General features: G+C 48.0%; 1 protein-coding gene across 1 annotated transcript in view; it reads right to left on the minus strand.

Annotated features, from left to right (window-relative positions):
• The window catches only part of GLB1 (galactosidase beta 1), a 260256-nt gene that overhangs the window by 105338 nt on the left and 127591 nt on the right, over window positions 1-27327 (minus strand). The window contains exon 11 of the mRNA XM_085607619.1: window positions 26087-26161. Coding sequence (XP_085463745.1) covers window positions 26087-26161 — 75 coding nt within the window. The remainder of the gene's footprint in view (window positions 1-26086; window positions 26162-27327) is intronic.

Here is a 27327-nt window from a genome sequence, read left to right on the forward strand (position 1 = left end):
GTGAGTATATGTGAGAGTGAGAGATTGAAAGAGTTCCTGTATGAATAAGTATGTGTTTCTATAAGTGATTGTTTAAAAGACTAAGTATGTGTAAGTTTCCGTAGAAGTAAGTGTGGTGGTGTGTGTATAACTGTATATGCAAGTAAATGTATGTTTGATTCTTTATTAGCATGAGTGACTATGTGTGTGAGTAACTCTATGGATGAGTGGCATTGTGTAACAGGATGTATAGGTGTATGAGTACATATGATGAGTGAGTACATGTATGAGTGACTGTATTGGACTGTTGGTGAATGAGTGGATGTGTATGTGGATCTTAGAATTACTGAAGAGGTTGTTGTAACTGGTATTGGTATGTCCATTGTTTTGAAAATTTTAGTCTCTATTTTTGAATGTGTGTAGCAAAGGTTATATTAGGGTGAGAGGAGGTCTGCCACTCTATCACAAGGATGATGTCATCAGTGATGTCATCAGTGATGTCATTTGAGATGTCATCAGTGATGTCATGAGTGATGTCACTGACCATGTCATGAGTGATGTAATATGTGACGTCATCAGCAGTGCATTGCGGGCGCGCGAGTTATAGTTAGCTGAACTAACTATAACGGGGGAATTTCAATGGTTTTGTACAAGTGAAAAGTCCAGCTAACTATAACACCCCTGAAACCTATGGTTTTTTCAGTGAATTTCTGAGGTTTTTAAATGCTAATTCCTAACTATAACGTGCCTGAAACCTATGGTTTTTTCTGTTAATTTCAAAGGTTTTTTAAATGCTAATTTCTAACTATGCCTACAGAGATAGGACATGTGAAGAAAGAAGAAAAAATGCACAGAAAGAAACAAAAGAAGTGCAGAAAGAAGCAACAGAAGTCCTCAAATACGAAGATAAGTGCAGAAAGAAGGATAACGTGCAGAAAGAACAAAAAGAAGAGCGGAAAGAAGCCTTGTTGCAAAATCATCCTGTACCCTCAACTTTTTCAGACGGATACTGGTGGTAACTGAGTCTGACTAACCAGTCCTAGAGCCAGTGCTATGTTAAAAGACACTTAGAATACAGTGAAAACACCTACATACACTAGGGAACATTATGCGTTGGGGTCCCCCTGTGATTAGCCTTACCTCCTCTATAAGCCCCTAGTATATAATAGGGCATGGGGATTAAAACTACCTCTTAAAACAGGCCACAGGGCGTTTTTGCACACGTTAACTCAGGCCCCGTCCCCTCCTTTCACCATTGTGTAAACACGCCCTGTGTCCGTTTTTAGTTGGGAGATTAAGTTCATTTGAGTCCTGAGGGTCCCTAGGGTCCAACTAGCCCACTAGGTACCTCCAGTAAGTGCCACAGAGCTGCGTTGCAGAGAGGTGTAAAAAGTGGCACGGCCTGGACAACCTCTCTGCAATGCAGCTCAGTGGCGCTTACTGGAAGCACTTGGTGGGCTAGTTAGCCCCCAGGGGCCCTCAGTATTGAAGGGAAATTATATCCCCAATTTAAAACGTGCCATGGTGCGTGTTTGCACACGTCACCTCAGGCCCCGTCCCCTCCCTTCACCACTGTGTAAACGCGCCCTGTGGCTGTTCTAAGTTGAGAGATTAAGTACCCTTGAATCCTAAGGGTCCCTAGGGTCACACTAGACCACTAGGTACCTCCAGTAAGCGCCACAGAGCTGCGTTGCAGAGAGGTGTAAAAAGGGGCTTGGCCTCAGAACACCTGTCTGCAGTGCAGCTCCCTGGCGCATACTGGAGATGCCTGTTGGGGGCGCGTTTGCAGAGTGCTGCATGGAGGGGGCATGGCCTCCGGGACGATGCCAGTCTTTTATTTATTTTATTTTTTTATGAAGGGGGGCTGTGTGGTTCCCCTTCTTATTCTAATTTATTGGCCCTGATGACCCCATCCCCCAGGGCCTGTCTCCTAATTATATTTTTTTGACCCCAATCCCCAGGGCCGGCCACTGTTTTTTATTATTTTTAAAAAATATATATTTATAGACACACCTAGGACATGCTGGACAAACCGTACGTACCTATCACCATGACGATTTGCGTGATATTCATTAAAAGGCGACTATGCATGCAATTAATCCACGTGGAATGTATTTACACCACTAGTGAAGCTCTGACATGTCTGATGCTCTACCGTGCCTAATCCCGGTAGACACCCTTGTCGTTTATTTATACAAACATGGGTAGCTATTGACGGGCACATTTAATACACATGCACACCAAGCCATTCAAAGGGGATTCGACAAAAATTCGACCAAAACTATGCAAGAAACCCCCCTCACAGTTAATAAAACACACATCCACTGCCGGATGTGTAATACTTTTTATTTTACTCTCTGGAAAGGGGACGCACATCACTTGAGAGTCATAGCGCGCTCCTGGCAGAGCCCAATGCTGTGTTACACCCACCATTGCCTGCCGAGTGCCACACACCTCTGTATTGTATTCCACTAGCTAGTGCATATGCTATGACACACTCTAGCCCATGTGCACTGTAACACCACCCCGTGAATATGTCATGCCACACTAGTCTTCGCACGGGTTATATTGCCCCATCTAACGTGCCTTCCTCGATGCCTATGTTATAACGCACAGTGCTATGCCATACATATTACAATTTGGGATCCATATCTTTGTCACAGTGCATATGCAACGTTACACTCCCCAGCACATATTTTATATTACAACTTTAGAGACTAGTTAGGTTACACAACACTGCCCTGTGCATATTACACTCCAAGGCGCATATCGCATAGCACGCGCTAGTGCCTGTGCTATCTCGCGCTCTCCAATGAATCTGTCATTGCGCACAATGTATTGCATATTATATTTCACGCCTGGTTCATCTTATATCACACTTTTTGGTGCATAGTTTATACCATACACTATATCTAGTTTTCATTTTCAATCGTGCTCTCAGGACTATGTTCTATATAACACTGTGTTCACCTACCCTTTTCACGGGCATTACATTTTGCGATAGGGGGTGGAGGGTCAGGGGGTGTTTTTGCCAAGTGAGCCCGGAGTCACAGTCACTAACGTCTTCTTCTTCCTGAATAAAAGTGAGATTATGCTGCATACTTGTTCATATTTTAAGTAGTTTGCACAGACAAAATGTTTTAAAAACAATAAAAGTTTCTAATACCCGCCTTCTCTGAACAGTTAGCTTGCTGCCCCATCCCCCTCCTCCCTATCCTCTGTTGTGTGAATCCATGGACTAGCCTCCTCCCTCCTGCCATGCATGGTCTGATGTGCTGCCACTGCCCTCAATTTAGTATGATGTACCAGTCCACTCCTCCTGCCCTCCATTGCCCAATTCTATGCCCCATCATTGACCTCCTGCTTAAACTCTGTGCTTAGCTTGCTGCCCCTATTCTCCTTCCCCCTGCCCTCCGATGTCTTTGTGCATGCCCCTGCTCCATCCTTTTTGCCCACCATGTTCCATGGACCTGCCACTCCTATCTACTCTGAGTGTTCTGTTGAGCTGCCACTCCCCTCCCACCTGCCTAGCATTGTCAGATGACTGTAACCTGTCCCTGCCACCTCCACCCTGCCTGTCCACATGCCATGCCTCTATCCTCTTCCTCCTGTCCTACATGGTCCATTGTACTGCCACACCCTTCTGCCCTCCCTGGTCTGTTGTGCTGCAACTGCTCCTCCTGCCTGCCCAGTGTGGTCTGTTGTGAGGCCCCTTCCCCTGAACTTTCTTGTCTGTGCACAGGTCCTGACCCTCCCTTCTATCCTCCATCGTCCTTTGTGCATGCCCCTGCACCCTCCTTCTTGCCCATCATAGCCATTGTGCTGCCACTAACCCTCCCACTTGCCATGCATGGTCTTCTGTGCTGCCATGGCCCCTCCCACCTTCCCTGTGTGGTCAGTTAGCTGCCCCTGACCCCCTCCCACCTTCCCTCCATGGTCTGTGTGTATGCCATCACAGTCTCACTGTTGCTCTTCATGTTGTGTCTTGCTTCTAGTGCCCATCCTGCCTGACCTCCATGGCTATCTTGCTGCTCCTGCCCTGCCCCCTTGCCCCCAGCCCTCTGTTTACATGTGCAGACCCCTACTCCCTCCCTCCTGGCTTGTCTGTTCCATTGTAATGCCCCTGATCCGTCCCTCCTGCCCTTTATGGTCTGTTATGCTGCAGCCTTCTCTCCTGTCTGTCCATTATGGTCAGCTAGCTACCATTGCCTCTTGCCCCTCTGTTCTCTGTTGTCCATGTGCATGGTCCTGTCCCCTCCCTCTTGCTTTCTATGGATTGTTGTGCTGCACTCCCGTCCTGCATGCCCTGTGTGGTGTATTGTGCTGCTGCAAACCCTGATGCCTGCCCTGCAGGGTCAGTTTGGTGCACCTCTCCATGTCTCTCCTGTCCTCTGTTATCCAAGTCCATGTCCCTATCCAATTTCCTTTCATGATCCAATGTACCATACTTGCGAACATTTTGAACTTGGTAAGAGGGAGATTTTGAAAAAAAACTGGGGTATTGATTTTCCCCTTTGAGTTACATTGAAAAAGAGGATATTGTAGACAGGAGACAGATCAAATAAAGCCCATTTGAGCTTAAAAACATTGGACTTTTCCTGGCTGTATCGGGTCTGTTGGCATGTATGGTTGTACTACCATTGCCTCTTCCTTCTGCCCACAATGGTCTATTACATTGCCACAGCCTTGAAGGAGGGTAGATTTTGTATCACAGGGGGCCCCTGGCCCGTTCTGTCCACACCTGAAGTATGAGACCCTTGTCCTTGCCCTGCCAGCCGCATTTGTAGGCCGTATTAAATTGACCAGCGGGTCCTGTGTTGCTATATAATTATCCTGAGACATCCTTACCACTCAGCCAGCATAAAACCCCTGTGTAGGCCCTTCTGTTCAATATGTAGGCCTCTTTGTTAAATTGACCATAGCTCTGCAATTTTAGTGTATAGCAGTCTGAAGGCAGGTCTGCGAGGCCTTCTGCTCCAAACTAGTAGCCCCCACCCTACCCGAGTGCTCCGTGCTCGGTATCAAAGTTCAACATCCCCCTGAAGCTGTCGACATACAGTAGGCTGCATCCTGGACTGGTACTTGCTTCCTGGGCAGGTTTCCCGCTTTTAAGGAAGTGGCAACCGCAGAGCGTCAAGTTAGGAGAACTGAGGAGATTTTATACATGAATATATTGAATTCCTGTAGAATACCCATTATTTTCTGCTTGCTCTATGGAACTTACGATAAGCGATTGGCCTGAGAGACTGACCTTTTCACCCAGTCCATTGTCAGCATTAAGTGGGTAAATGACGAAATGTCTGGTAAAATCTGCAGACGAAGCTTTTGGGTAGCATACGTAGGTAGATGTAGCGTGCAAAGGAGCCCACAAAATGATATAAAAAGGGAGCACCCACAGATATCGACGGACAACCTCGCCGTCTGTATGTAGGTTAACAGGCTGTGCAGGTTTTCCCCAAGAACTGGGAGCTCTTGTCTTCCTTTGCTTAAAATGTCTTGCTCTGCTTTGCTTGAAGTATCTTATTCTATTTTACCTATATGAAATGTCATGTTATGTTTAACCATTGTTCTCTTTACTTTTGCATTTAAAAGATGTTGTATTGTAATTGCAGGAATGCTTGCTCTAAGAGTAAATGTGAGTGTCCCTAGGTAACATTTTCCTTGGTGTAACTTGTTTCTCATGATGCATTTATAGATGTGTTTTCTCTCTCTCTCTGTCAGTCCATTAATTGAGATACAGAGAATATCATGACAGCTGTATGATTATCTGGATTCTGTATTTTGTACTTTATGTCTCTATTCTGCGGTTTCTTTGAAGTTGCATCTTCTCATTAAACTGCCATTGTATTCTGCCTCCAATTCCATGTCTCATATGTCTGTTTTCTTCATTTTTGGAGCAAGCGTTCCTAGGCACCCCGGCTCAAATTAAGGTGCCCCTTTTGTCCCTGACTCACTCTCCTGCTCAGTTCTGTGGTGGCTCCCGGGGCTCTGGGGACCGCCCCTAGCTTCCTTGACCCGTAATAGATCTTCCCTCCAACAGCCTCTCTTGCAAGTCCTGTATTGTTGGTTTGTTGCCCCTGCCCCCCTTTCCACTGCCCTCCATAGTCTGTTGTGCTTCCACGGCCCTTCCTGCCTGCTCAGTGTGGTTAAATTGTTGCCTTTGCACCCTCCTACCTGCCTTCAATTTTCAGAGTCCGTGCCCCTGGCCTCTGCCTCTCAACAGTATCCTAATGAACAACTAGATTGCTAACATTCTATATTTATTACAAAAGTGTGGAACGCCTGACATCATCTTAATGTAATCAAAACTGTAATACCTAGAGCATTCCTTTAGAAATTACATATATGAGAGGGTCTTATTGGCTTCAAAATTATGGTTAGTGCTCTAAAAGACTAAAATAAGGACATATTTTCTGAGTTTTCAAATAGTGACAAAGCACTTTTAAATTATTTGTTATCTTTATGTTTTTTTATCTAGTTGACAACTTGATTAAATGTTGCACTTAGGGGAGAGGATGTGGTGTTACTTCCAGAACTGCAGACTTTGCAACTGGGGAACCAGGTTGAAGTTTCTGCTTCAGCTCGACATTCTGTGATTCTGGTCAAATCACTTAGTCTCCCCATGTCTACAACCAAAATGAATTTGTTCTTGTGTGATGTAACCAATGCTCATGTAAAGCACTCCAATACCTGACAAGTCTGCACTATATAACACTGCAAAAACACAAAATAATAAGTGTTTTGCACACTTCTGTCATTGGGCTATATTTGGGCTATATCTGGGTGATTTTGGGCTACATTTGGGCTCTTTTGTCTCCGGTGGCCATCTTGGGAGATTTATTTGTTATGAAGTTTCCTAATTTCCTCATGTACTGCAGTCTCCTCAGTCGGAAATGCTTTCAGTTTTTTACTTTGATTCCATCATGAAGGTATTCAGATATGTCACACATTTGCCATAAATTCTGAATGTTAGCACTCTAGTTGCTCATTAGATCACTGTAGTAAAACTACTGTTCACCATGGAAGTCTGCTCCTGGTATTAAAAGTGCATGTTTCAGTCTGCATGTCAGAATTTTTTAATGAAATAGAAGAGGATTTGAGAAGTCACTCAAAATGTGCCCTCATTTTCTTTCTTCAGCATTAATCATAATTTCTATGGCAAAATGAACCCCCTCATTGTGTTCCTTTTTAAATTAAATGTTTTAAGTGTTACCAGTTTATTCCAATCAAGATGGCTTCAGGTGTGCCATACTTTTGTCATAATGAAGACAGTAAGTGCTCTAGTTGTTTTTAAGAACATTCTTGGACATTCTTTCATTGGGCTATACTTGGGCTACATCTGGGTGATATTTGGGCTACATTTGGGCTCTTTTGTCTCTGGTGGCCATCTTGGGAGACTTATTTGTTATGAAGTTTCCTAATTTCCTCATTTACTGCAGTCTCCTCAGTAGGAAATACTTTCAGTTTTTTACTTTGATTCCATCAAGAAGGCATTCAAATGTGTCACACATTTGCCATAAAATCAGAATGTTAGCACTCTTTTTGCTCATTAGATCACTGTAGTAAAGCTACTGCTCACCAGGGAAAACTGCTGCTGGTATTGAAAGTGCATGTTTCAGTCTGCATGTCAGAATTTTTTAATGAAATAGAAGAGGATTTGAGAAGTCACTCAAAATGTGCCCTAATTTTTCTTTCTGCAGCACTAATCATACTTTTTATGGAAAAATGAACCCCCTCATTTTGTTCCTTTTTAAATTAAATGTTTTAAGAGTTACCACTTTAATCCAAGCAAGATGGCTTCAGGTGTGCCATACATTTATCATAAGTAGGACGGTTAGCGCTCTAGTAGTTCTTTGGAACACTCTGGAAAGCTGCAGTAGAACACAAAGGAATCAACTGACAGTCTCTGCCCTTGTTGGATGTACATGTTTTACTGAGAATGTCAGACTTCATTCTCACATGACTGAGAAAGATAATGTGAATTTACAGAAAATAAGCTCTCAGTTTAGCTTATAGATCACCTTCCAAACCTCTGTGGTAAAAGCATGAGAAAATATTTTTCTCTCAATCATGATATCCCAGCAGAAGGCTTTTTCACATGGTGAAATCACCTTAGAACATACCACAATTCCTAAAATGAGTATGGTACCATCAACAAATGATTTATAATGTAACTAAAGTCTTAAAACCTTCTATTAACTGCAATGCTTTTTAATGAGGTGCTATCATGTATATTGGTCCCAAGATGGCTGCCAACACTTCTTGGATGAAGTGCTGACAGCCAATCAGATCTCAGGATGAGATGTGTGGTTAGGCTCCGCCCACATATATATATTGATTTAAATGCTATTTTCTCAGGAACTACTGAACAGATTTACACCAGACCTACAAAAGGCACTTCCTTGACCTGAGGACTACCTCTCTGCCAAATTTCAAGTAACTCTGTTCAGCCGTTCGGACTGTAGCTGTGTCTAAAGGTCCTATGGAAAAATGCATGGGAAAAACGCGTTTTGGGACCCCCCTTTTTTCTCAGCCCCCGCTTGACGAATCCCCCCGAGACTTTCAGGGTAGGAGCGGAGCGTAGCGCCCCACCTATTTTGAAAATTTCGCGAGGATTCATCGACCGGCGCCAAAGTTATTCCAAATAGAATGTTGCGGATTTCCTATGGAAACAGGGTCCTAACTATAACTATCTACTGGCGACCGCCAGTAGATAATATATATATATATATATAGCGTTTACCGTCTGGTGAGACGTGAGACAAGCAGCAGCCCAGCCGGTTTTCGAACAGCGACCCAGAGGGGGTTTTAACACGGAGGAAAGCAAAACAGCAGCATCCACCTTGGTTTTAAGAACTTACCTGCCTACAATGACCAGAATTCCTTGCTGGGATACGCCCATCAGGGCGGGTCTGACTACAAGTAATCGCGAGTGCGATTCGAATTTGCACAGCTGTTTTGTCTTCAACATGAACCAGTGAACAAGGGAGATTGCTCCTGAAACGCGTCTGGTAATGAAAGAATGAAGCTGCAAGAGCCTCGCTGAGCATGCTGTTGTCCATCAGAATAAAAGGTTAAAAGACGCTGGTGTGGTGCCTTCTCATTCCGGGTGACGACGATTGGCATATATGTGGCCTGCCCTGGCCACGAAGGCTACCCCACTGCTTACCCCAGCAGGTCCTCCGCCAGTGAATGAAAGAGCGGAAATGGAACAGCGTTTACCGTCTGGTGAGACGTGAGACAAGCAGCAGCCCAGCCGGTTTTCGAACAGCGACCCAGAGGGGGTTTTAACACGGAGGAAAGCAAAACAGCAGCATCCACCTTGGTTTTAAGAACTTACCTGCCTACAATGACCAGAATTCCTTGCTGGGATACGCCCATCAGGGCGGGTCTGACTACAAGTAATCGCGAGTGCGATTCGAATTTGCACAGCTGTTTTGTCTTCAACATGAACCAGTGAACAAGGGAGATTGCTCCTGAAACGCGTCTGGTAATGAAAGAATGAAGCTGCAAGAGCCTCGCTGAGCATGCTGTTGTCCATCAGAATAAAAGGTTAAAAGACGCTGGTGTGGTGCCTTCTCATTTCGGGTGACGACGATTGGCATATATGTGGCCTGCCCTGGCCACGAAGGCTACCCCACTGCTTACCCCAGCAGGTCCTCCGCCAGTGAATGAAAGAGCGGAAATGGAACAGCGTTTACCGTCTGGTGAGACGTGAGACAAGCAGCAGCCCAGCCGGTTTTCGAACAGCGACCCAGAGGGGGTTTTAACACGGAGGAAAGCAAAACAGCAGCATCCACCTTGGTTTTAAGAACTTACCTGCCTACAATGACCAGAATTCCTTGCTGGGATACGCCCATCAGGGCGGGTCTGACTACAAGTAATCGCGAGTGCGATTCGAATTTGCACAGCTGTTTTGTCTTCAACATGAACCAGTGAACAAGGGAGATTGCTCCTGAAACGCGTCTGGTAATGAAAGAATGAAGCTGCAAGAGCCTCGCTGAGCATGCTGTTGTCCATCAGAATAAAAGGTTAAAAGACGCTGGTGTGGTGCCTTCTCATTTCGGGTGACGACGATTGGCATATATGTGGCCTGCCCTGGCCACGAAGGCTACCCCACTGCTTACCCCAGCAGGTCCTCCGCCAGTGAATGAAAGAGCGGAAATGGAACAGCGTTTACCGTCTGGTGAGACGTGAGACAAGCAGCAGCCCAGCCGGTTTTCGAACAGCGACCCAGAGGGGGTTTTAACACGGAGGAAAGCAAAACAGCAGCATCCACCTTGGTTTTAAGAACTTACCTGCCTACAATGACCAGAATTCCTTGCTGGGATACGCCCATCAGGGCGGGTCTGACTACAAGTAATCGCGAGTGCGATTCGAATTTGCACAGCTGTTTTGTCTTCAACATGAACCAGTGAACAAGGGAGATTGCTCCTGAAACGCGTCTGGTAATGAAAGAATGAAGCTGCAAGAGCCTCGCTGAGCATGCTGTTGTCCATCAGAATAAAAGGTTAAAAGACGCTGGTGTGGTGCCTTCTCATTTCGGGTGACGACGATTGGCATATATGTGGCCTGCCCTGGCCACGAAGGCTACCCCACTGCTTACCCCAGCAGGTCCTCCGCCAGTGAATGAAAGAGCGGAAATGGAACAGCGTTTACCGTCTGGTGAGACGTGAGACAAGCAGCAGCCCAGCCGGTTTTCGAACAGCGACCCAGAGGGGGTTTTAACACGGAGGAAAGCAAAACAGCAGCATCCACCTTGGTTTTAAGAACTTACCTGCCTACAATGACCAGAATTCCTTGCTGGGATACGCCCATCAGGGCGGGTCTGACTACAAGTAATCGCGAGTGCGATTCGAATTTGCACAGCTGTTTTGTCTTCAACATGAACCAGTGAACAAGGGAGATTGCTCCTGAAACGCGTCTGGTAATGAAAGAATGAAGCTGCAAGAGCCTCGCTGAGCATGCTGTTGTCCATCAGAATAAAAGGTTAAAAGACGCTGGTGTGGTGCCTTCTCATTTCGGGTGACGACGATTGGCATATATGTGGCCTGCCCTGGCCACGAAGGCTACCCCACTGCTTACCCCAGCAGGTCCTCCGCCAGTGAATGAAAGAGCGGAAATGGAACAGCGTTTACCGTCTGGTGAGACGTGAGACAAGCAGCAGCCCAGCCGGTTTTCGAACAGCGACCCAGAGGGGGTTTTAACACGGAGGAAAGCAAAACAGCAGCATCCACCTTGGTTTTAAGAACTTACCTGCCTACAATGACCAGAATTCCTTGCTGGGATACGCCCATCAGGGCGGGTCTGACTACAAGTAATCGCGAGTGCGATTCGAATTTGCACAGCTGTTTTGTCTTCAACATGAACCAGTGAACAAGGGAGATTGCTCCTGAAACGCGTCTGGTAATGAAAGAATGAAGCTGCAAGAGCCTCGCTGAGCATGCTGTTGTCCATCAGAATAAAAGGTTAAAAGACGCTGGTGTGGTGCCTTCTCATTTCGGGTGACGACGATTGGCATATATATATATATATAGCCTGTGGGCCCGTTGTTCATAAACGCACAGTTATGACTGAATTTACCTTTGTGAACAGGACCCGAGGGTTTAAGGATTTTGAGGAAAGGGTAATAGTTATCGGTAATGATATACCCACTGCCTTACATTACAAGGATATTACATGTCCCACTACTCAGTTCCATAACCTATAAAAGAACTCAGCCTTCTGCCTTGTTAACTTGTAAAGTCCTAACCATATAAAACAGTGGATACTTTATCTTATATATTACTCATTTATAATCACAATTTTTTTTTTTTGTTTTTGTTTTTTTTTTGTTTCAAAAGCCTTTATTAACAGAAAGGAACAATACAGGTAGCATCGCCCTCTCGGCACACTACAACGCAAAGGCCCAACTCCTCGCGCAGGCAGTTGAGGGCGCACTTACACAGCCATTTAGCCGACATCCCAGGGGACCGGCGGCATTACAGCAAACCTGTACTGAAAGAAACCCCAAGCATGGTCACTGCGCCGGCCAGAGCTGTGTCTACCCCCATACCCTAAGGCAGCATGCGCGCGCAGAGCAGGAGCTTCCACGCGCCAGCCTCATTCCGCCCGTCTGCCATAACCCCTGAATGTTCCAGCCTTATCACTAACCCCCCCACCCACCACACACGCACTGTCTCCTCCCATGTCTCTGCAGCATTTTCCCACATCCGTCATCTCGCCCTCCCAATGTGCCCAGTCCAAGTGTCCTCCTTCAGTCGATCTACATTCATCCTGGCAACACACACACCCTAATGTGAGCCGTTCGCTAAACCGACCCAGTCAAACCTGGAGCTTATCTATCCGCACTCTCCGCATGCAGCCCCCTCTCCCATTCGGCGTAACGGGGAGCCTCAAAGGCACGCCTCCGCGGTGTCCTGATCATGTCTAGTGTCCCCCACCACTGTTGCGTGCCCACAGGGTTCAACATTCTGTGTCCCCCCCTGACTATCCAGCTCAGGGTCCCCGGGTACCAACGTCGCCCTGTACAGCCCCTAGAAATTCTTGGGACGGCTTTTCGGCGGTAGCAGTTCACTGTATATCTCCGCCTGCGTGCTGCAATACATCATGTCGCTGGCCCACCGTTTTTTAGTGGGCAGTGGTCCTCTCATCCAGCAAATTGCCACCACTCTCCTGGCTATCAACAGTGCAATATCCGCCAGGCAGCGCAATGCCGGCGGGAGGGGTCTGGAGTACCCCAGCAACGCCAAAGCTGGGCCAGGGAGAATCTCCACCTCCAGTATCTTACTGAGCTCTCGGAAAACCTCCACCCAGAACCTGGCGACCCCCGGACAGTACCATGCCATGTGCATGAAATCCGCGACGGGGTAGTGGCAGCGCTCGCACTCCGCAGATTGGTGCAGCCCACACCTATATAATCGCTCCGGGGTATAATATACGCGCTGCAAGAATTTAAAATGCACCAATCTGTGTCGGCCGTTTAATGATACCGTCTTGGTGCCGGCGCAGCAGTATTTCCACACCTCATCTGTGATCTCCCTGTTAAGATCCGTCTGCCATGCAGTTCTCGCCGCGTCGCACCGGTGCGCCGTACGCTGGTCCCCCAGGTTTTTGAGTGTCGTGACCAGCTTGGCTGACGCAGCGTTCTTTATAACATAAGTGAGTTCCGGGACCTCCGGGGGCTCCGCCATACCCGGCCCCAGGAGTACCGAGAGCGCACCGCGCACTCTATGGAACTGAAAACGCTGTAGGAGCGGGGGAGCCGGCACTGCCGATCCAATCTGGTCCCACGTCTTGGCCACTCCGTCAACGAACAAATCCTCCATCCGAAGAATGCCCAGCTTGCTCAGCGCCCGAGTCACACCCTTTTCTCTCAGCGGGGGGAGCCACACCGCCAACTCCACCGGCAGCGACGGAGAGTACAAGATCGCGCAGCCCCGGGCCTTCGCCAACTCCCGGCAAGCGTGATTTGTGGCCTTAAGGAAGTCTAAGCTTCCAACCCTGCGATCTACCGGCTGGAAAGCGATTGCTGGTAAAGGAAGCGGGTCCGCTTACAATTTCTCGAGGATCACATGGGGAACCCCCGGGTCAGCATGAATCCACGTTTGCAGGTGCGCCGCTTGCGCCACTCTGTAGTACCTTTCCAGGTCCGGCGCCCCCAGCCCCCCAAGTTCGTATGGCAGTGTCAACACCTCCCACCGAACCCTGGGCTGCTTGCCACCCCAGGCCAGGCTAACCAGCGCCTGGTTCAGCTGCTTGAAAAAGGCCCTGGACAGCACGACCGGGATATTATTGAACAGGAACAGAAACCTCGGCAAAACCACCATTTTCATGATGGCTATTCTGCCCAGCAATGTCAGGGGGAGCCGATTCCACGTCCCCACGTCCTCGGCTAACTTGGTGTATGCCACTCCATAGTTTTCCCGGAGGAGCACCTCCGGGTCCCTGTGCAGCTGAATCCCCAAGTACCGTACCGCATCCGTCGTCCACTGCAGAGGGTATTCCATTGGAAACGGCAGCGTCACCGGCGACAACGGGAACGCCAACGACTTGCTCCAGTTCACCTTAAGACCAGACAGCGCCCCAAACCTGACCACCTCCCGAAGAATGGAGGGGAGATTCACCTCCGGGTCCCTCACATACAGCAGGGTGTCGTCGGCATAGGTCGAAATGCCAATCTTATAAGTGGGAAAGCTGATGCCCTCGTATCTATGTTATTCCCTAAGGGTGCAGGCCAACGGCTCCGCCACCAGGGCATACAGGAGAGGGGAAAGGGGGCAACCCTGCCTGGTGCCCCTGCCTATGTCAAAGGCGCCCGTGACTCGATCTCCGATCCGCAGCCTGGCAGTGGGACGGTAGTACAAAGCTCCCAGCATCTGCAGGAAGGGCTCACCCAGCCCAAACTTACGAAGTACACGCACCATGAATGGCCACTCTACAAAGTCAAATGCCTTTTCCATGTCCAGAAAAAGCGCCAAGGTCTTGCACTCCGGACGTACATGTTGCATGGCTCCCAACACCGTACGGATGTTATATGTGAGGTTTCTCGATGGGATAAACCCCGCCTGCTCCAGGGCCACCAGCTCCGGCATCAGCAGCGCCAGGCGCGTGGCAAAGACCTTAGCATACAGCTTGGCGTCCACGTTGATCAGTGAGAGCGGCCGGTAGGACCCGCATACGTTAGGGGGTCTCCCAGGTTTCAGAACAGTAACCAGCAGAGCCTCTCTCATGGTGTCCGGCATACACCCCTCCTGACATATCTCATCGAATAGCGTGATCAGGTGCGGGAGGAGCACGTCCTTGAAGGCCTTGTAAAAGGCCACTGTCAACCCATCAGCACCCGGTGCACTGCCCGACCTCATGCCCCCCAGTACCTCCAGGATCTCATCCTGTTGTATGGGCAGCATCAGAAATTCCCTCTGTGAGTTAGACAAGAAGGGCATTTTAATGTAGCTGAGGTAATCGTCTATTTCCTCCTCCAGATGCGCAGACTTAGATGAATAGAGGTCGGCATAGTACTCTCTGAATTCAGCCACAATCTCCTCTTGGTCTGTGATCACTGTGCCTGCGGGGGTGACAAGCTCCTCTATCACCAAGGGCTGTCTGCTATTACGCAATATCTTTGCCAGCAAGGAGCCCGGGCGCTCACCTTCCCCATACGTACGGGCAGTTGCATACTTGCCCATGTGCTGCACCTCTCTGTCCGCTTCGCTATTATATTCCGCGACCAACTCGCAAATCCTAGCTTCAACCCAGTCAGCCGGGGACCGCAGTAGCTGTTCTTCGAGCTGCGTTAACTGCGTTTCTATGGTCCGCATACGCTGTCGGATGGACTTAAGGGCACTAGAGTGTTTGGCCATAGCCATGCCGCGAATGTAAGCTTTGAATGAGTCCCATATCGTGTGGAAACTCTGTACCGAGCCCAGATTCTTATCAAAGAAAGATTCTATGTCGTCCGCCAACTCACCCCTGAAGGCCTCGTCCAGCAGCGAGTAGAGCGGAAGTCGCCAGGTGAATGGCGGGATCCGCCTGATTGGGGCATCCAGTATCAGCAAAAGAGGGGAGTGGTCCGAAAGAGTACGCGGGAGCACTATGCATCCCTGGACCGCAGCTAGTAGGGAACGCGATGCCAGCCAATAGTCAATTCTAGTGTGCACGTCATGGTACGCGGAGTAGTGCGTGTAACCCCCTTTCCCCGAGTGTCCATGCCACCAGGTGTCAACTAGATCAAGTCTAGTCATCTCCGCCTGCATGCGCAATGCGGCTGCCGCCGGGCGTCTCACCGACCCCGATGAGCGGTCCACCGACGGGTTGAATATGAAGTTGAAGTCACCCCCCCCCACACCATTCTCGCGGGTTCGTATTGTCTACAAAGTGCAGCCAGCGCGGCGTAGAACTGTGGATCGTCAAAATTAGGACCATACACGTTAACTACCACCAGGTCATGGCCCTTCCCTGTACACCTAGCAATTAAGTAGCGCCCGTGCGGATCAGCCTCCAGCGCCGTCAGTTTCAATTCGGATCTCAGGTTTACCCACGTGACTACCCCCAGGGAGTGCGTTGTGAAGCCAGCCGCCACGCTAGTACCCGCCAAGCCTCGTGCGGAAAGCATTTTACTCCCTGGGGGGAGGTGCGTTTCCTGTATTAGAGCTAGGTCAATGTGGTGTTGGTGGAAATAGTTCAGCACTTTCCGAAGCTTACGGAAGTCATTCAGTCCCCGGACATTCCACGTCAGTGCTCTTAGAGTGCTAGTTTTGCTTTCACCGTTCACCACTCTAGGGTCTGCCACCGCTACATCCATACTCCATTCATGCCCCCAGAGGGAATTTTACGCCAGATGCCACTGACTGGGCGGTACCGGACATCCACGTCCAAAATGACAAAATTAAACCGAAACACAGGCCGCTCAGTGCGTCGTGCCCCCAACCACCCCACATCTCAAAGACCCCCCCCAACTGCACTCCCCCCCCACCCACAGCCGACCTCCCCCAACCTGGCCAGACAGGACCCCAATCCCACCCCCCACCCCTCAAAACCACACACATATCTTGTTAACATTTCCCAAATCAGTCCCAACAGGACCACGTAGTGCAGCAGCGTGGGGGCAGAGACTACCAGGCCCTGAGCACTCTCAACTAGGTTGCACCTCCGGGTAGTAATGTACCCTCCCCGCCCTGCCCTCGTGCACCACCCAACGTGGGCCGCCCCACCTCTGCTACGGCTGGGTCAAGGGGGAGGGAACCCCAACCACTCCCCGATGGGACCGGGCCAGACGCCCTGTGTAACAAGTCCGCCGCCCCCAATAGACCCATGGCACCCGCCAACCCCCACCCGGGCAAACTCAGTTCCAGTCCGGATAAGCAAACGTCATACAGCTACCCAGGGGGGGGGGGGGTGAGGGGGGGGGGGACCTTCCAGGCCTCCGGTATACAGGCTACTTAGGCCAGCATCCAAGCGGGCTCAATGTACTTTCCCCGGTTATTACTAGGTCACGAGGCCCCCAGATTGCCCACTTGTCGAATATATCAGAAAGGTCTCACCTGGAGGCAGCGGCGTAGTCCCCAAGTGCAGCCGCACCAGTCGCAGCGAGTCGGGCAGCTCCAATGCCCCATCCATCGCCAGGGCAGCACTCACCCCCCCGCCCAGCCAGCAAGACCAACCAGCCCCGTCGTACACTAAGTCCGACCGTCCACAGTGGGCTAGTCCTGCTCCTCCAGGCGCGAGGCCTCCTCCGTAGTGACATTTTGGCTCCGCGGGCTGCCCCGTTGTTCCCTGGACCAGTCCTTCAAGGATCGCTGCAGCTCCTTTGGGTCAGTGAAGAAGTGGGAACGGCCCTGCCTGTTAATCCGCAGTCTCGCAGGGTATAGCATCGCATAGTCCAGGCCTAGGTCTCGGAGTTGTTTTTTATATGGAGCAAATTGCCTTCGCTCTTCCTGTACCTTGGCCGTGAAGTCGGGAAAAATGGATATGTCCATCCCTTCATATTGGAGCTTGCCCTTTTCCCTGGCCACCCGCAGGGCCACATCCCGGTCTCTGTAATTCAGCAACTTTGCGATGATGGGCCTCGCCGGCGCTCCCGGTTTTGGGCGAGGGCCCAGCGAGCGGTGGGCCCTTTCAACCAGGAGCATGGGAGAGAACACGTCCTCCCCCAATAGGGCTCGCAAGAGCTTCTCCACGAAGAGTTCCATCCTCCCGGTTTGCGTCGTCTCCGCAACCCCCGTGATGCGGATGTTCGATCTCCTCGAGCGGGCCTCCAAATCTTCTGCCTTGTCCTGGATGACTTGGAGCAGCCTACTGATTTGCTTCCTATCCACGTCCAACTCCGTTTGCGCGTCCTCTACGTGGGACACCCTCTTTTCCGCCATGTCCAGCCGCTCCGAGTTCTAGTCCACCCGCTCCGACATGCAGTCCATTCGGTAAGTGAGCGCGTCCAGCTTGGCGTCAATCGCCGTCAGACTGCCCTGCAGGCCCTTCTCCATCGCCACCAGCATTTCCCTGAGGTCCGCTCCCGCGGCGCCCCCCGGGGCAGAGCCATCCGCCGCTGCCTCTGGTACCCCCGCGGCACGCCCCTTCGCCCTGCGGGGGTCAAAGGATAGTTTGGATTGCGTCTTATCACCTTTTCCCATGGCTGCGGTACGAGTCCGGCACTCCCCCAGGCCGGGGCACCCCAGGCAGGTCCCAGGAGCGATCCGGGTGGCCCCCGGTACACCGCCTCAGCAACACCGCGGTTGGGCCTCACCCTTGTGCTCCCGCCAGCGCCGTCAGAAGAGTCTCCTGCAGCCGGCTGGCCCGATCGGCATCAGGGCCCACAACGCCAGTGAGCGTACCAGCCTCCGGCGCGCCGTTCCGCCCCCGGCCCGGTCCTCTCCACAACGCCCAGGCAGGTCCCCACAGGTCGCCGGCCACAATCTCACCGTCTGTCCAGGCAGGGGCTCGCCCGCAGGAACCAAGCCGGGCTGACCGTGTCCCCTAGAGCGCTCTCCAGTCCAGCCCGCAGGTATCCCCCGGGGAGGGGGGGGGGGGGGGGGGGGAAGGGGGGCCACGCCGCCACTGCTCCTCAGGGGCCCCCGCAACCAGCACCGCCCCCGCCGTTCCCGCAGCACACTCAGCGGGGAACCAAGCACGTGGGCGCGACCACCTCCCAATGCGAAAGGCTCCCGGAGCCGCTCTCACGTCTCAAGTGCCCAGGGGCTCTCCAGCAACCCCCTGTCCGGGCACAGCGTTGTCCACCGCCAGGAGCGAAGGCGCCGCACTGCCTCTTGCCTCAAGTGATCAGTCCCCAGGTAGGATCTCCCAGGTGCCCGAGTCGGCTCCACCACGCCTAACTCAGGCCACCCGCCACAGCACTTGCCAGGTCCAGGGTCCTCCGCCGCCAGGGTCTCCGGGGTCAGCGCCGTCCTCCGGAGCCGTCCGCTCCGCGATAGCTTCGTCCGGCAAGGCGTCCGCAGCCGGATCCGGCAGATCGGGACCACTTTCACTTTCCCTGCCGCACGTCAGGAAGGTCCCCAGGGCAGGCCGAGGATGCCGGCCCTGTCAATCAGCTACGGCTACGGTCCCCGCGGCGGCTCTCACCGCTCCTCAACCAGTCGGCAGGGTCTCGCAGGCAACACCGCTCAGCGGGGGGGAGGATTCCCCCGTCTCCCCAGCCAGGCGGCACAGCGTGGTAGGATATTTGGACGGATCTTGTGAGGGCTAAGGCGAGGAGCTCCGCTCTCACGCGTCCGCCATTGCCGCTGGCTAGCTCCGCCCCCCATTTATAATCACAATTATCAGATCTGTGGGGTTTTCAGAAAAATTATGTTAAAGGCAAGGGGCATCTTTTGTCAGTTTACTTGAATTTTGGAGTCTGTCACAACTCTTTGATGAGTATTTAAGTCTGTATGGGTATCTGTAGTACAAGAAACAAGCTAGAAAGCAAGCATTGGCTAAACTTTGGTGAGAGTCTAGAAAATGATTTTGCAACAGTTCACAAGGAAAAGTATTCCTAATATAGGGTAGAAGCAGCTAACCCTGGCATGCCATGCCCCATGGTTACCTGAAAAATCCAGCAACGACTGTATGAGCATGGCTGTTACAAAACAATTAGGAGGAGCCACGGCTGCATTAAAATTCTAATTTCAAACAGTTGCATATACTGAATCCTGTAATGCTCGTATAAAGCCTATGCCTAATCTTTTAATTACAATCTAGTTGTGACATCAGTGCTCACCTGTAATAAGAAGCCAACATCACTTCTATACTATAATTATCTATTATAGTTGCATAGAAATGTCACAATGCATCCCTACAATGTGAAAACAGCTCCCAGAACATATTACTAACAGGTAACAATGGATCGGGTGGCTAGTGTCCCCTTGTTCTGAACTTTCACGAAAACTCACATTCCGTGGATAAGTAATCATTTGCATGTATTGCACAGCTGGAATTCAATAGAGGAGAGAGCAGGACTCTACAACCAGTTGAAGACCCTATGAAACCACTACCTAGTTTTGGTTTTTAAATGCTGCCTTAAATTATGTATTTTCAAAATAAATTATATAATGCATATTGGTGTGCTTCATTTCACTGTACAGAATCTGCATTTATTGTATGTTTCCAATAACATGAGGAATGTTTTCATAAGTAAAGCAGGGGAAAATGGATTTAAAGGAGTTGGAGGGGAGAAGGGGTAAGGACACAATTGTGTGATATAGGTAATAAGTGTTTTAAACCATAAGTAACGAGTATTGGCAAAGCTAATAGGTCTAGCATTTTGCTTGGGGAAGTTTGTTAATGGACTCAAAGTCATCTTAGTGTGTGTTGTCCCAGCTGTCCTAGAAAGAAAAATCGAAAATGGAGTAACATCTTGGGAAAAAAACAATATGAAAGCTATAAGGGCCTCTCTGTTGAACTGACTGCATTAGTAAAGTTAAGCTGTCCTTGAAAGAGTGTTATGAAAAAGAGTCAGAAGATGAAGCTTGTATTGTAATTAGTGGGTGTAAAGGGAAAATACAGCAAAATATTACAGAGCACATATTTTTCACAAAGGCCCATTATTTTCATGCATCTTTAAGAAAACCTATGTGCATGAATACCTTTACTCTGTGAACAAAAATATCAATAAATCTAACATGTTAATGACAACAAAGTAAAACAAAGTTCTGCACAAGGCTGATTTGGGAATAACACTGAACATATGACAAACTAAGACACCCAGCTCTAAATCAGTAATTAAAATGTAACCAGTGCTGCAAAATGAAAACGTCAATTACTACAAACTGGGTCTCATTTAGAAGCTACATGGCCTGTCATATCTGCAGTGCACCAAAAGGACTACTTACGAAGCCGGATAGGAACACAAATGGGCCAATGTACCAATTCCTGACAAGACATGCGCTTGATGGACAGGCTACCCAAGCAAAACACATGAAAGTGAATCGCAAAAGGGGACTAGCCCAAAGGTCTTTGTTCTTTTTGTTTTCAAAACTCTATTGTGACTCGCAATATATGGCTACAGTACCCTAACTGCACGTAAACATGGGGTACAAGTCACCTTTCTATGTCAATATAGAGAGGAATCTGCGCCCAGGCTAAAGGCCTTCATTAGGCCATGAAGGCTAGGGTGACTTGCTATATAAAGCCCTATTATATACATTTAGGGGTATTTCTTTGTTTAACATATGGTACCTTCAAACAGAATATAGATAAATGAAATATGAAAACTGCAAATGCAGTCTTTCAAAGTTTCCAAACACATTATAGATGCAGTACGAGGGGCTTCTAACATCCTTTTTTTATATAAAAAAAAGTGTTATGGTTTCCAACAAAGGGTACAGTAGACTTGCAGTTATCTAAGTTTTTAGTACTTAGGTTCTAGAACAGGTTTTAGAGAGTAAAAAAGCCTGAAGTCAATTGATGCTGTAAAATTTCATTGCAACCATTCTTCTCGCTAGAGACTTTAGCAGTCTGTCAGAGCTTATGTTATTAATAAACAATTCATTTGGAGATGGGTTTGGTGATACCCTTCAGCCATTTCTTGGTGAAAGGAACAATTACATTTCCGATGAGCCTACAGGACAGGCATTGGGAGTGGTAAGTGTCAGTCATGACGGGTGAACTAATTCCTTCCTACTGTCAAAGCATGCATAAGTAGGAGAGCAATAAGAGGCAAAGTAGTCCATATCTACAGCCCTAGCCAAGGCCCAAGTACACAGTCACTCCAAAGAGCTGCTGTGTGATACAGGTAGTGAGGCTGGAAGCAGAGACACAACTTGGGACAGAATATGCTACGGCCCATGCACACCAGCACTTCATGTACCAGAGTGACTGATGTGTGGGTGCATGAAGCAGCAAACAGATTGGCTTCACACATGAAAGGTGAAGTGAGCAATGGGTGTTGAGTCTCCAGTACTGACAGCTGCCTGGGCTCTACACCCATCACCCTCCCACCACATTCTGATCTGCACAGTGAGAGGAACAACTGAACATGAGGCATGCTCAGCTCTCAGGACATTACATTCAGGAAGCTCCCACACACGTCCATACAGGCACTAGGAGTCTCAGCCCAACCAGCCACAGCCCAGCTGCTCACCTGAGTGGCAAGCTGTTTAGAAGTCTCATCAGGTCAATCTGCAAAGCCAGTTCAGAGTCACAAGGCCTCTAAACAGTGAACATTGTACCTAAAGCATCATGGAGTCGGTCACTGACCATGTGTGCTGGAGTGACTGGGAAACCAACTGTTCCTCTTGCTCTACCATTCTCCTCTTCCAAGAAACATGACCCTGTCAGCACTTCCCCCAAAGCTATGCCCACCTTTACTCCACTGCCACCTGCATTCTGAGTCACAAGAGCTGTTAAGGAGCCCAGCTTCGGGGAAGATCCAGAATGCAAGAAAGAAGAGTTGAAGATCCTGCTGAAGGCCTTTGTGTCTTACTTGTAAATAGCATTTCAGAATGGGGGTCTGGCTTGTTTCTGTGTGGATACTGCACAAGAATCTGTGTGCCTATTTCCGCACTGCACAGTCAAAGCCACATTGGAGCTCCCTTGGGGCACTTTGCACAGACTTTACCTGTGTTGCCTAGCTTTCTCTGAGGGAGCACAAGAGGTATTATGTCTATCTCTGACCCAGGATCATCTCCCACTGGTGGGTGTATTCAAGACTAGGATCTTGCCTCCTTACATTTGGCATAAAGGAGGTTTCTGTTGCTATCTTTCTCTGGCAACATATAGCATACCAGCTTTCCAGTGTTTTAATGATTACTGTGGTATGCGCTGTGAGTGTTGTTGTTTTACAGGTTGTCGCTGACAGCCTAGAGGACCACAGCATTTGCTCTGGAGTGGGCAGCTGCAAATAGAAACATCGGATATGCAGTAGTATACTTAGTGCTCTTGTTTTGAGCCCAGCTTCACAGTTGCTTAATATATAGTGAATCATGTAAATACAACTCTAGATTGTAAGTGCTTTGGGTTCGTAGGCTTAAGACAGAAGTCACTTCGCACTGCTACTATAATGCAGGTGTGCATCTTGGTTCTTAGCCACAAAGCTGGCAAAAGAAGGGAAATGATGTGGCATTAGGGCCAGAGCTGCCAACTTTGGAACCAGGTTCCAGTCCGGGTGTATTCTCAACATCCTGTGATTCTGGGCAAATCACTTAATCTGCCTGCGAAGTAAAGAAAAGTGACCTTGTTTAATATAACAGATGCATGTGTATGGCGCTCCAATACCTTAGGTTTGCGTGTGCGCTGTATAAAGAAAGAGGTGTCCCTAGTAGGTTGGTTTTTCAAAACTTCAACTTTAGTTCGTTTTACGCTCGTTAGGGGCCCAGAGAAAGTATGCACAAGCTGGTTTCCATTTTTTTTTAACCTTGCCAGGCTAGAAAGGTTTTTGAGGTCTGGCAAAGCGACTTCCACAAATGATCACACGTATATCAGTTCCCACGTGTTTGTACACCTTGATTACTAAGATATCTGACTGGTCAGAATTTATCTCAGTTTTTATTGTGACAAAAACAGAGAACCTTTGAACGGGGCTTGTCTCCGACACACAGCCTTCTTTTTCAATACAATACTGAATGGATGGGTGCATGTCAGGGATTTGCCACACTCGACGGCTGTACCCGACACTCACATGGGACTCCTCAATTGCCGGACACTGACTGTTTGCCATAGATAAACATCGAATGGGTATGAATTGTGCCACAGTCCAGACATTTGCCTAGCAAGTGTGTGTATGCCAATGCTTGCAATACAATTTTGCAAGCATTAACGAAGCCAATAGCCGTGACTGGACCTTTTGGAAGGTTAATTTCTAACAATGCGACAACCGTCTTGAAAGTATAAAAAATAACATTTCAAGCTGGTCCACACTGCTAACGGCTTTACCAAAGATTGCACTGGATTGACAAAACCAATGCTGGCAAACAAACTCTGGCAAAGTGATACAAATTTGCTTTGCCCCCGTTTTTTTTTTACTGTATGCAAGTGAACTTCATGAAGGGCTTTGATGCACTTTCCTGAATATTATTAGCTATAGGAAGAATTAAAGTTAACCACATAAATAAGGGTGGATAAAGCATAGAAACTATACCTTCCTTTGTTACATAACAAGGAAGAATCTAGTGGCAGGAGTTTGACTAAGCAGCCTATAACTGCTAAAAAAAAGCTTGTGCAAGCAGGGAAGCGAGCCTCCTCAGTTTCCAATCACCACCCTCCCTAATCAAGAGGTGAAGAGGCAAAACATAACCAAAGCTATTGTTGAGTAATACAACTATAACTTCTTTCCCTGGCACTCTGTTGCTTTCTTCAGACCTCAACAAGTTGATTGCAGAGAAATTGTCACCAAGTCCCCTCTTTTGGGCACTTTTCAATAGTTTCTTTCCAGTAACAAAACCTTTAAATTGCCCTATAACTTCCTGGAAGCAGCTGCACAACATGAGAGACCACAACTGGGTGGAACACTTGACACAGAGCACCTGATGGTATTTGCCAATGGATAGGTAAAGCAGGGTGAGGGTGGATACAGCCCATGTCATAAGACCATGGCTTGGGTGGTTTTCTGAGTTTTAAGGCCATGGTGCCAAGCAGGCTATTATTATAATTGCAAGCCCATCAGAAGAGTAAGCTGCTCCGATGGTGCTGTATGTGCGACAGACAATGGTGAAGAGCTGAGTTAAGGACATAAGCGGGAGCACGTGGGCACCAAAGTCATATGCACCATCAGAAAATCCCTTAGTGTGAGAAACACTGCAGGCCTCCTTCCAAATAATGAGTAATAGAAAGCAGATAGGGTAAGGGGAGAATGCAGTTGAAGAGAAATAATTAATGTTTACTTCTCAACTACCTTGTGTCAAGTACCAGCCCAGTAAAAAAAAAAAAAATCACTATTGCCCACGAAATGCCTTAATGCATAGAGTGCTCTTTGCCCGCGAAATGCCTTGATGCATAGAGTGCTCTTTGCCCGCGAAATGCCTTGATGCATAGAGTGCTCTTCGCCACATCGCAGTTACCCATAAAAAATCATGGACCAGGGTTTGAGCTGAGGAGTAAGTCCCTCGCCCCCACCCTGGAGGGTGTGGGCCAGGAACTAACTTCCCCAAATGACCTAACTAACCTTCCCTCTCGGACGCTTGGGTCAGAGTTCGCCAATTCCCTCACCTTGGCTCACAATTTCGGTAGCTGTTTTATATTTAGTTTGCCTTCCTACAGCTGACTGCTCAGGCATCTCTGGTCTCTGAGGACAAAGGGTTGGTTATTTTGGTTTTTCCTGCAAGCGTCCTTTGCTGTACTGCTAATATCCTGTGGGGTATCATTTATACATCTAATAGGTATGTCCAGACCTGGATGCTATGCTTACTGTGCCATAGGACTTAAGCTGTGTGTCACTCATGAGGCTCAAGTCAGCTGACATTAGTCTGGGGTGGCTTTTTTTCCTGTCTAGAGAGGACCTGGTCTGGTAGTTCAACTGAACTGTTCCTGTAGGAACAGGGCCAAGGCTGATTTGCTTATGGCTGCTCACTTTCTAGAGTGGCGTAGTGGGTGAAAAAAGATGGACTGGAAAAGTGGCTTGAGCAAACACCAGGAGCTGAAATTTATTAAAGCATTCCTAATATCACTTAGAGGTTTGTTGTAGTTGCCCTTTGGGTTATACATCTGTTTATTGAAATTCAAATTTTGAAATGTATGAAAGCAAAATATTGTGTACTATACAACATTTATTAAAAGCTGCATCTTGTTCATTTAAAATCATGTAATAAAATATCTTACATCAGCTTATTTCATGCAGCATCAAATTGAAAGACAGCATCAACATGGATTATGGGACTTAATGACTAATTTTAAACCAGCCGTTCTGCTGGCCCCCTTGTTTTTTGGTGATACCCAATACCACTCGCCTCTTCCATGACCACTGTGCTCAGTGCTGGGTTTCTTAACATACAGGGATCTTGATAGATCTAGGCTCATTCACTTAGGCCATTTGATGTCAAAATTGCATCACATCATACATGAGGTCACAATTGATAGACACTTTACACAATGTTACTGATTAAAATAGTACGTGGAATGCAATATTGTAACTAGTCCAGAGCAGGTCACAATACTTCAGAATTATCCCTCAAAATCTTATTACCTTCGAGAGTGCAACCTTCCCATATGCGAACTTGGGCGTTGTTGGTGGAATTGGTCCCTCAGGTATCGCCTTGTACTAAAAGGAAAAAAGAAACATGTTTTAGTTAAACTATGTGCCTACTCAACAATTTACAGGTTTAAAAATAAAAATCAAGAGACAAAATCCACGCCTTTTGAAAATATGAAACACAAGCTCATATGAATACGCCAAATGTTACAAATCATCTCTATCCAGGAATGAAGTCCACCAAGTTGTATTACTTTTCAACCTGTGGATGATACCTCTTGCCTCCCTTTTAAAAATGTACAAATATTTTGTACCATCACATGTGCAGCTTCACATGAAAATTTCATCTCAAAATTATATTTTATTTGCGATTCATACTCTGAGACATTAAGCAGTGGACAGCTCACAACTACCTCAAACTAAACCCAAAAAAACAGTTTTTCCTTGATTGCCCCATGCCCTGAATTGCTCCACTCTTAAAGGAGACTGGCTTAATTTTACATTGCTAGTCTGCAGCCCTGTGACTGAGAAATTATTCAACCTGTTGTTTTATCCTGGACAAGAACTTGAATCTCCCAAAATAAATATTAATAAATAAATGAATGCACTGGCTAAACAGGCACATTACTATCTGAGATTCCTGTGATGAATAAAACACTTTTTTCTCTGATGGAAAGTATGGAGATTTCATGCTAATATTTCTACACCGAGTGTTAACAGGTTTAGGAAATGGTAAATACTACACCAGGAATTCCGTATGGGCACCTAATTCTGGATTGGGGGAAAACAACCACATCAACAAGTCTTCAGCCACCCTGAAGTAGCTTTCAATAGAAGGAAGAAGCTTTTTCATACTCGCATGCCCACATACAAAAGAGCTCCATGCAGGTACTCCAAGGAAATTGCTCATAACATGATACATTTAGGCGACTAATTTATTCTGTACAGTTTGAACATCCTTCTGCTGGAACCTCCAGCCTTTAAGAAAACTTTAATAGTAGTCCTGGAAGAGCACCAAGGTCTGGAACACCATTCCAGCAACCATTAGGACAATCCCAGCATACAAACCATGCATGAGGGAAACTAAAGAACAAAATAACTTGCTTCTCTAGCCACACTTACTTCAATAAATGGTTCTCCTTGGAAGAGGTTTGAATTGTACTAAAGACCTAAATATAATTACGCAAGTCTTACTTTACATTTGTTAAAAAAAGGATACATTTTCTGATCACCTC

This window comes from Triturus cristatus, chromosome 5_2 (assembly GCF_964204655.1).
Source record: "Triturus cristatus chromosome 5_2, aTriCri1.1, whole genome shotgun sequence".
NCBI classification, from domain to species: domain Eukaryota; kingdom Metazoa; phylum Chordata; class Amphibia; order Caudata; family Salamandridae; genus Triturus; species Triturus cristatus.